The sequence below is a fragment of the Orycteropus afer genome, unplaced genomic scaffold, assembly GCF_000298275.1.
Source record: "Orycteropus afer afer isolate SDZICR_OR568_19922 unplaced genomic scaffold, OryAfe1.0 scaffold00124, whole genome shotgun sequence".
In the NCBI taxonomy this organism is placed as follows: Eukaryota; Metazoa; Chordata; class Mammalia; order Tubulidentata; family Orycteropodidae; genus Orycteropus; species Orycteropus afer.
In genome coordinates this window covers 1,083,920-1,095,046 of record NW_006921711.1, presented here as the reverse complement: position 1 = coordinate 1,095,046, position 11,127 = coordinate 1,083,920, and the positions used below count along the sequence as shown (strand labels likewise).

Sequence of the window (11,127 nt, the reverse complement as noted above, 5' to 3'; positions counted from 1 at the left end):
AAAAAAAAAAAAAAAACTAAACTCACTGCTGTCGTGTCAGTCCCGATTCATAGCAACCCCTCCTTGGGTTTCTAAGGCAATATCTCTATGGAAGTAGATTGCCCAATCTTCCTTCCAAGGACTGGCTAGTAGGTTTGAACCACCAGCTCTCTGGTTAGCAGTCAAATGCCTTAGGTATTACGCCACCAGAACGCCTAAGGTAGTTAAGGTTATGTGCCGACTTGGCTGGGCCTGGTTTTGAATAGCTGGGCGACTGGATATAGTGATTCCTCATGATGAGCCTGATAATCAACTCCATGGTGGAATCTGTTGTGAGCAGATGAGTAGCTGCGTTGGGGATGTGGTCTGCTTCCAGTATACAAAAAGACGCTTTGAGAAAAGTGTCTGAGCTTTTGGTACATCTGGATCCTGCATTTGGCTGTCTTTATCTCATTGGCTTGCTATTTTATCTACCGATCTTGGGACTGTTTCTGGACTTGAGTTGGTGGCCTTCCATGTTGCTTGAATATCTTGGGACTACGCTGTTTTACTTGTTGACCTTGGGTTTGTGAGCCTCAGCAGCAGCCAGCAGCTGCCTAAATTAAAAGACACCTCCAGCTCCAGTGGAGACAGAGAGGAAGCCAAGGCCAAGGGGCCTTCACCCAGACTTCTAGACTCCTAACTGTAAGAGAATAAAGCCCTGTTTGTCAAAGCCATCCACTTGTATTTTTCTGTTAGAGCAGCACTAAGTAACCAAAACAGTCACCATGAGTTGGAGTCAATTCAAAGGCAGCTATCTAGCTATCTAATAGAGAGTGACTGAGATGGCGTGTAGTTTAAATAGAGTGGCCGTGGTGTTGTACCAGATTACTGTGTGAAAACATACGCTAAGCTGTCCAAAGACTTCTCATTCTTACAAGAAAATCATTGATTGACTCAGGAGAATCATATTCACAAAAGGACGATGATGTGCCACAAAATCTCAGATGACATTTTTGCATCAGGTAAGGACAGCACTAGGTTAAGAGGGCCATGCTGATGCCAACAGGGAAAATTCTTCATAGTCTTCACCTTTTCTTTTTCACTGAAAATTTAACCCATGGGAAATAACATTTCACCTCAACTTAGAAAGAAACTTTCCCTGTCTCTTCTCTGACTCATGCACTTAACTAGTCATATTGTAAAAGTAGGAAAACTACTTAAATCTCAGCTTCCCTGAAGAGTTTATATTTGGCATACTAGAGATATTTCCAACACCATTCCTTAAATTCCTCTAAAGACCTCTCCCACTTACAGCACTGCTTGCCCAAGACTTCAATAAGGCCTTTTTTTTTTTTTTTACAAGGTCCAATATTCTAAGTTACTTGGAAATTATAATGGTAAGAAAAAAAAATAGGTACAAAATAGTTTTGTGGGTTTTTTTTAAATCTTACATAGTCTCCTACTCCATCTCTAAAAATACAAAGTATATATAATTGAAATACATCTTTAACATCTCACTATCTTTCCTAAAAAATTCAGAAAGATGTCTCCTATCAATCTGTAATTAAATTTAAGTCATAGCCTTGTATACTTAACCAGTATGCTCATTCAGAATCCACTGACTGCCTTCAAGTCAATTCCGACTCATAGAGATCCTAGAGAACAAAATAGAATTGCCCCACAGGGTTTCCAAGGCTGTAAATCTTTATAGAAGCAGACTGCTTAATCTTTCTCCTGTGGAGCAGACGGTGGGTTCAAACCAGCTGAATGTTTTAACCACTACACCACCAGAGCTCCTTGATCATTCAAAAAGACATAGGAAAGTAATAGTAACAGTTACTTCTATGTGCCAGGTACTCTATTAGCTGCATCACAAAAATGTCTGAAAGATCTAAGACCAGCTCTACAATTTGTTTGCTGTGTGTGCTATTGGGCATAATACTCAAATACTCTCAGTATTAATGTCAAAATATTTATATTGGGAATAACAATAGTTACTCATAGGATTGCTGTGAGGTTTAAACAAGCTAATGGTTGCAGTAAAGTCTTAGGAATCATAGTTGGCTCCTAGAATTAGCTGCCTACAGCCACTGCCAACAAAACAAAAGAACCAGAACTGTTGTAGGAAAGACAAGTCGGCCAAAATTCCTGGCAAAGAGCTGGAGAATCAAATTAGTATTCTCTCAAGAATCCTCAGCCTTGGACCTGCAGCCATTTGGGGTGACAGTATGGAGAATAATTAAGGAGAAGCCCTGGGGCAAATTGGTCCTAACACAAAACCAAGGCTGTGGATGAGATCAGACTAGTCTTGGAATGCATCATTTGGCCGAGTTAGCACTTAGAAGCAATGCAATAGGGTTTGCTTTGAAAATTATGTAATGTTATGTAGACTGTTACCACTACATACATACAAACATTGGTTAGGCGTTCAACAGCTCTCTTCTCACTTCCTTTCTGCGATTAACCTTTCTCCTGCCTCTAAGCAGAGATGGATTTATACATTGCATGGCTGAATAGAAGACAGAACATATGAATGGGTATATATGTCAGAGAAAGGAAAGAATGTGGTAATAAAACTAGGTCAGAGAGGCCGTATAGGGTGATGGTAAGCACTCCGGCTATAAAAGCAAAATGCCTGTGTTCATATATTGACTCCATCACTTACTTCTAAGTGCAGAGTCAGTCAAGTTAAATAACTTTTTTGTGCCTAAGTTTCCTCCAGGAGCCCTGATGATGCAGTGGTTAGGTGCTTAGCTGCTAAACAAAAAGTTTGCTGTTTGAGCCCATCAGCCACTTCTCGGGAGAAACACGTGGCAGTCTGCTCCAGAAAGGTTTGAGATAGTTGTACTCTGCTCTGTAGGGTCACTATGAGTTGGAACTGACTCAAGGACAACGGGTAGTGTGGAAGTTTTCTCCTGTGTGAAAATTAGTCTCTCCCTCATAGGGCTGCTCCAGGATTGCAAAAGTTGATCTGTAGAAAACTCTTAGAAGGGCGACTGGCACATACTAAGCACCAGTTTCCTAATCTCTAAAAGGATAATAATAAAATTTATTATTTCACATAGTTGCTATAAGAATTAAATCACAGCACATACTCAATAAATATTAGATATTTTTATTAAAACATTAGTGAGTATTAAAAAGATTTTTTTTTAACTTAGAGAAAAATATTTCATAATGGAATACAACAGAAAATACTGTGAAAAGCTTTACTCTCATTTTGCTGTTAAATGTATTTACTGGGAAACCATGAATAATCCAGGCAATGTGTAAAACACATTGAATAACTCCATCTCTTAGTTCTCCCAAAGGATTTAAGTCACAGCTATGAAATAAAGATCATTTTAAAAAGAGAGAAAGAAACATCTAAAACAGTAATTTCAAAATGATATTATTCTCAATCCTTTCAGTGACAAAGAAAAAACAAAATTACAGATTAATAATCAGAAAAGCTATTTACAATTTTAATTACAGAGAAAAGGGCACCTTTACAGTTTAAAAAACTGGGCACACATAAAGGAAGTTGTTGCAACATGCGTTCTAAAGAACAAAACATTTCTTTAAAATTGAGACTGTAAAAGTCAATTACCTGGAATACAAATAAGCATAACTTCTATTTAGGCCATTAAAAAAAAAAAAAAAAAAGGAGACTATAAAAGGAAACAAAGGCAATCAAGAAAATTTTGAGGAGAGTATAGTCAACCATGTCAACTGCTGAGAGGCTAAAAGTCAACAACTGAGAGTGTCCCTGAAGTTTAGCAACAAAGATATCATGGTGACTGCACCTCCTTTCCCCAAAAAAATGCATATGGGGTGGTTGGGGTTGTGGGAAATAATAGACAAATCACAGCACAACCTGGAAAATGATATTTATAGCAAGAGGAACAAAACCAAAAGCAAGAGTCACTAACTTTGAGTTAGGATAATTTTCACCAATTTGGAGATATTCAAACTGGGATTTTTCTTGAGCTCTAATTTATATTCTCAAACACAAAACTAACTCACTGCCATTGAGTCATTTGTGACTCATCACGACCTCCTTTGGGTTTCTGAGCAGTAAATCTTTACAGAAGTAGATTGCCCAGTCTTCCTTCCCAGGAGTGGCTGGTGGGTTTGAACTACCAACCTTCTGGTTAGTAGTCAAATGCCTTAGGCACTACACCACCAGAGGTCCTTAATTTATATTCTAGTAGTGATAAATAAAGCAAATTGATATTGGGGATTCATTTCACAATGCTTATTACTGGACTACCTTCTGACCCAAAGTGAACAGGATAATTTTAGTCTGTCCACTTAAAAGACGTTAATAGCAAAAATATTTAAGATGATATATATATCAAAGTTTAAACTGAATGATGTTTTGCTGGACTTTATTAGAATATTTCTTTGCTAAGAAAAAAGATTATTGGCTACTATCTTAGTTCTTTGGTGCTGCTGTAACAGAAATACCACAAGTGGGTGGCTTTAGCAAACAGTTATTTTCTCACTGTTTAGGACATTCAAAGTACAAATTCAAGGGGAAGGTCCCGGTCTCTTTTCAGTTTCTATTACTTGGCGATCATGTAGCATGACATCTGTCTTCCCTATGTAATCTGCTTGCTTGCTTTATCTGCTCTTTTCTACAGTGAAACCTGTGAGAGCCAGAACTCAACCAAATTGCCTTGTAATTTTTCCAGGTCTGGCAAGTTTTCTGCCTTTAACAGATTGCAGTTTTACCATTTTTCTATCACTCGTTTTAGTGGAAAATATTTTAGTTTTCCTTCTCTGACAGGTTCAGCTTTACATGGGAACTAACTTTCACATGTTTTATTGTATCTCAAAAGAGACTGACTTAAAACATACCCTACCATCAACTCTGCCACATAAACATAACAAAACCCATTCCTAAATGGGATTATAACCACAGATACAGGGGTTAGGCTTTACAACATATATTTTGGGGAACACTGTTCAATACAGAACAACTAGCAAACGAAGGAAAATGTAAGACCTTTTTTGTAGATGTGGTATAGGTAGTCCCCAACTTACGATGGGGTTCCATTCTGATGAGTGCCATAAATAGGTTCTGACATTAAGTTGAACACCTTTTTTCAGTTTTCATTATTATTACCTTTTATTATCAGTATCTTTATAAATAAGATCTTTAAAAATCTGAAAATGATACCATCAGCAAATTACATGCTGCAACACCGTAGTAGTTTATAACTAAAGATATAAAAAAAAACCCAAACTCACTGCCGTCAAGTCGATTTGACTCATAGCAACCCCTCCATGGGTTTCCGAGGCAGTATCACTATGGAAGTAGATTGCCCAGTCTTCCTTCCAAGGAGTGGCTGGTAGTTTTGAACTGCCAGCCTTCTGGTTAGCAGTCAAATGCCTTAGGCACTATACCACCAGAGCTCCCTAACCAAAGATAAGATGTACACAAAAAAAGATAGTTGTAAATGCTGTTTGTCATAACTCAAATATGTCCTAAGTCAAGAGCGACCTGTACTTGTACCAGTCTCCATCCTGAAAGCATTATGCAGACAGAGGTTGAAGAAATTACCCAGATAAATTCTTCTCATCAGCTCTAAATGACCATTAAATGTCATTCATCCACTCATCTAGAACAGTGCTATCCAATAGAAATATAATGTGAGCCACATGTGTACTTTTAAATTTTCTTCACTTTCATGTAGGGAGCCCTGGTGGCAGAGTGGTTAGGCATTCAACTGCTAACCACAATGTTAGTGGTTCGAACCCACCAGCTACTTCACAGAAGAAAGATGTGCCCCATTTTTCTTCTGCAGAGCGGCTGGTGGGTTCAAACTACTGACCTTTGGGTAAGCAGCCAAATGCCTTAACCATTACACCACCAGAGCTCCTTGTATTATACTTACAGCTCATCTCAAATTAAACTAAATTTATTTCAAGTCTTCAATAGCCATATATAGCTGGTGGCTACTATACTGGCCAGTGCAGAAACCAAGTTCCCTGAAAACAGGAACATGGGTCATCTGTTCACAGGTGTTAATGTAACATTAAGATTACGGGACATAATCAACCCTCAATGAATATTTGTCGAATGAATTAATCTGAAAAGTTTATATAGATACTGTAAAAGAAGATTCTAATAGCATAAGTGAATTTTTTTATTCCATTTTTAGAACTACTAAGAGAAGCATATGATTAAAGCCCAGATGATAGCTTCATAAGAAATGACTGTTGTTGTTGTTGTTATTTGCCACCGAGTCAGACCCGACTCATAGTGACCCCTCCTTGATTTTCCGAGGCAGTATCACTATGGTAGTAGATTGCCCAACCTTCCTTCCGAGGAGTGGCTGGTGGGTTTGAACCGCCAGCACTCTGGTTAGCAGTCAAGTGCCTTAGGCACTATGCTACCAGAGCTCCTAAGAAATGATTAGTAGATACCAATTCCTAAATAGGTGCTTACATTCAAATGTAAGACAAATAAATTTTACTATCAATAAGGAACATTATTCTATGATCACAGTAACATTGTTTTCCTAAAAATTTGGTAGATCAAAATGCTGTCACACTCATTTAATAAAATCAAATAAATTAAAGCTTTCTCTCTGGAGTGAATGAACTCTACATTCATCAAACGCATGCAGTTCTCACACATTCCGCTAGCATTTGCAAAGAGATGTTTTTGTCTTACGTCCAATCCACTCTAACACTGGTAAAAGAATATGCCAAATATGGATTCAAAAATTTTAATTATATTTATTATTTTAATAATAATGTTTAACCCCAAAAGTGCTGAGATTATTTAATATAAATGAAACAGGCCCCAAATAGCTGATGTTTAATAACAGAAGTTAGAGAGTAAAGCTTACCTTCTCTGCCAAGAGCTCTCTTATCTTGCTTGCTTGGACTCTAAATTTCATGAGCTGAGACTCCAGAGCAACGCATCGTTCTTTCCAATCCACTGGTCCTTCTGGCTCAGAAAGCTCTGCCATATTTATTCTAGAAAGTAAAGCATTCACACAACATGACACCAATTAGCATTCAGGATAATTTCCTAAATCATCCAATGTACAGGTGCCTGTTATTGTTGTTAGATGCAGTGAAGTCAGAACCCCTACTCATGGCAACCCCATGCACAACAGAACAAAACACTGCCCTGTCCTTTGCCATTCCCATGATCAGTTGAGGACTGAACCACTGTGATCCATTAGGTTTCCATTGGGTAATTTCGGGAAGTAGACTACTGTATACATGCTCATCAGCATCTAATGATATCAGATACAAATTTTCAATTAGAAGATGAATTCCGGAAATAAATTAGTAAGACCAGAGGCCTGGCCTGGGTTGGAGGCCCAAATGCTTAAACCACCTACAATTGTGGTCTAGCTAAGCACACAACCCCAACTATTACAGGAGGTGATAATTTTAATACAAATCTAGGCCATAATTGTAGCACTTGTATGATTTTTTTTTAGGTTATTCTGTCATGCTAACAATTGAATAAAACTGTGATACTCCCTCAAGTTTAAGAATGTGGTATAATCATGAGCTTGATAGATTTTTAAAATCTGTTCTGTCGGGCAGAGCTAAAATAATGAGTACTTCATGTTTGTACAATGCTATGATAACTTTCTAAAGTTCTGTTCAAAACAGAAATATTTAACTTCTTCCACACAGCATACCCATGAGAAAGAATGGTTTGTTATTATCAGCCCCTCTCTTTTTTCTAGATTGGAGAAACTGAGACAGTTTAAGCAGTTGTGACATGGTTATTGCCAAGATGACATCAGATGCATATGCTTTGAGCAGCCAATGCATTGAAAGGGAGTTTTCCTAGGGGTGTGGCCTGTTTCTGATATATATGAGCATCCTGGGAAAATGAGAGAACTTTCTGTGGATCTGGATCCTTTTGTGCTGCCTACAACTGTCCATGAGTGAACAATCCACTATTCTGCCTGGTGATCTTGGATTTATCATCCACCAAAGTCAACAGCCAGTCTACTGCTTGCCAACCTTGAGCTCATCAGCCCCTGCAGGTATGTGTGTCAGGAAAAGCCTACAGCTTGACGTCTGATCCAGGAACTTGGAACTTGCAGCCTCTATAACTGTGAGCCATTTTCCTAAGATAAATTTCTCTATATATATATCTATGTAAGCTTTACTGACTTTGCTTCTCTAGAGAATCCAACCTAACATACCTACCAACACTCAAAATTTGTCCAGGTCCAAGCAAAATCTTTCAAGTCAGAAGCCCTTTGTCATATTTAATTGGGTAATGTACTAAACTCAGGACAAGTTACCATAATCCTTATTGATGTAAGAAAAGAAATCACATACCTATGAAATTCGAATCACCTTAATTAAGTTAAATCTTGAATCAGTGTTTTTTGAAGGAGGTTAAGTCCCAGAGAAAGGCACTGTAAGAGGGAAAACGAGGCCAAGGAACTCATTCTTAAGTTCTAAACCACAGAAATTATTACTTGATTTTAGAAGCATGACTGTTCCTGACCCCAGGATTCATAAAAGTAGTTTTAAATGTTTGTTAATGTTTGACCAGGCCATTTTAGTAAATGGCCTGATAATGATTTCTGAATTGCCTTCACTATGAACTGATAAAATGTGCATTAGGACTGGATCTGCTGGAGGAGCTGATCCCCAGCGATGGTGCACAGGTGACATCAACACTCTCAGAGCTCCGGGATAGCACTGCAATTGAAGTGTACTGTTCTATCCTTTGTTTTTCAAAAACACGTGTCCCTCACATACTAACTTAGTTTATTTACTCAATATTCAGTCTAGCATAATGCTCTCACTAAGTCTAGACCAATTTTTAAAATCTATACATGTTGTTAAAAACCCATTTAAAGATTATTTTTCTAGCATACAGTTTTTTGCATATACCAGTTTTCACATTAATAGTGACATCACTCAATAATTTGGAAATAAATATTAGTAGAATTATTCTACAATGGCTATAACTTGAGTAAGAGCACCCCAGTCATTTCAAAGTCCCCAGATGCTGCCAAATCCTTGCCTGAATTTAAGAGAAACTTCCAATTATAGAGCTGGAAATCATTCTCTTTCATTTATTTGCTTTTAAGGAAGACTCACCTCATTGTTTTCTGACTTTTTTCTTAATATATGAGCCTCAGTAATGATCTTTTTCAATACCTACATTAGCATGGACTATCAATGACTCATATTAGCAATTACCGGTAGTAGTAACATTATAACAGTATTGTTGTTGTCTTAGCTGCTATAGTCAGCCCCAGACTCATGGCAACACGAGGCCCAATGAGATCAGTCTGCTGTGATCCAAAGAATTTTCACTGGCTCAGTGGTGTTACAGGTTCAGAGAGTGAAAACCACAGGCGACACCGTCAGAAGAAGTAACGTCAAAATGACTGTCCATAAAATTTTTGTGCAGCGTTTCAGCAGGATTTTATTTTTTATAAAAATACCTCTGTAGTCAGTGATAATAACAAAAATACTTCTGGTAAACTCAGCTTACATGTACCTATAAATCTACAAGGCTAAAACTTTTCACTAATTTATTTTTTGAACCTTCTAAGGCACTCTGGTTATAGCAGTCATTATTACTCAATTAAAATGACGCTTCAAATCACGTAGTTTTGTCTGCATGCCCTATAAACATATGCTGTTGTTTCTGTTGCTGGTGGTGTTTTTATGTTGTTGTTGTAAGATGCCATCAGGTCAGCTCTGACTCATAATGAACCTATGTACAATAGAAAGGAAACGCTGCTTGGTCATATGCCATCCTCACAATTCTTGCTATTCCTGAGCCCATTGTTGTAGCCACTGTGTCAATCCATCTCATTGAGGGTCTTTCCCTTTTTCACTGACCCTCCACTTTACCAAGCATGATATCCTTCTCCAGGGAATGATCTCTTCTGACAACATGACCAAAGTAGGTGAGATGAAGTCTGGCCACTCTCACTTTCAAGGAGCATTCTGGCTGTACTTCTTCCAGGACAGATTTGTTCATTCTTCTGGCAGTCGAGGGTACTTTCAGTACTCTTCGCTAACACTACAACTCAAATGCATCAACTCTTCTTCAGTCTTCTTTACTTGTTGTCCAGCTTTCACATGCAAATGAGGTGATTGAAAATACCTCCTAGTACTTTAAAGAGGTGTTTTGCAGCAGATTTGCCCAGTGATTTCTTGACTGTTGCTTCCAATGGTGTTGACTGTGGATCCAAAACCAAAACCAAACTCACTGCCATCGAGTCAATTCTCAATCAAAGTAACCCCCTTTGGGTTTTCTGAGGCAGTAAATCTTTACAGAAGTAGATTGCCCAGTCTTCCTTCTGTGGAGTGGCTGGTGAGTTTGAACTGCCAACTTTCTGGTTAGCAGTCAAACGCCTTAAGTACTACACCACCAGAACTGATTGTGGATCTAAGCACTATGAAATCTTTGACAACTTTAATCTTTTTTCCATTTATCGTGATGCTGCTTATTGGTCCACTTGTGAGGATTTTCGTCTTCTTTATATCGAGGTATCATTCATCCAGAAGACTGTATCTTTAATCTTCATCAGTATATGCTTTAAGTCTTCACTTTCAGCAAGCAAGATATATGCATATTGTAGGTTGTTAATGGTTCTTCCTCCAATCCTGATGCTGCATTCTTCTTCCTATAGTCCAGTTTCTCAGATTATTTGCTCAGCATACAGATGGAATAAGAATGGTGAAAGGATACAACCCTGATGCACACCCTTCGTGATTTTAAACCATGCAGTATTCCCTTGTTCTGTTCGAATGGCAGCTTCCTGGTCTATGTACAAGTTCCTCATGAGCATAATTAAGTGCCCTGGAATTCTCATTCTTCTCAATGTTATTCATAATTTGTTATGATCCATACAGTCAAATGTTTTTGCATTGTCAATAAAACACAACTAAACATCTTTCTGGTATTCTTTGCTTTCAGCCAAGATCCATCTGACATTAGTAAGGATATCCCTCATCCACATCCTCTTCTGAATTCAGCTTGCATTTCTGGAAGTTGCCTGTCCAGATGTTTTTTTTTTAAATTAGGATTTGGGTGAAGATTTACAGAGTAAATTCACTTTTCATACAGTAGTTCACATATACTTTGTCTCATGTCATTGACCAAAATTTACAATGCAGCAGCTCCCCTCCCACTTCCTCCCCATAGTTACCTCCTCCCAGTGT

At 38.1% G+C, this 11,127-nt stretch overlaps 1 protein-coding gene across 1 annotated transcript in view; it reads right to left on the bottom strand.

Annotated features, from left to right (window-relative positions):
- PLEKHH2 (pleckstrin homology, MyTH4 and FERM domain containing H2) overlaps nt 1–6,926 on the bottom strand; it is a 287,878-nt gene extending 280,952 nt beyond the window's left edge. Inside the window, exon 1 of the mRNA XM_007944379.1 lies at nt 6,804–6,926. Within this exon, the coding sequence (XP_007942570.1) occupies nt 6,804–6,926 (123 nt within the window). The remainder of the gene's footprint in view (nt 1–6,803) is intronic.
- Nucleotides 6,927–11,127: the final 4,201 nt, after the last annotated feature.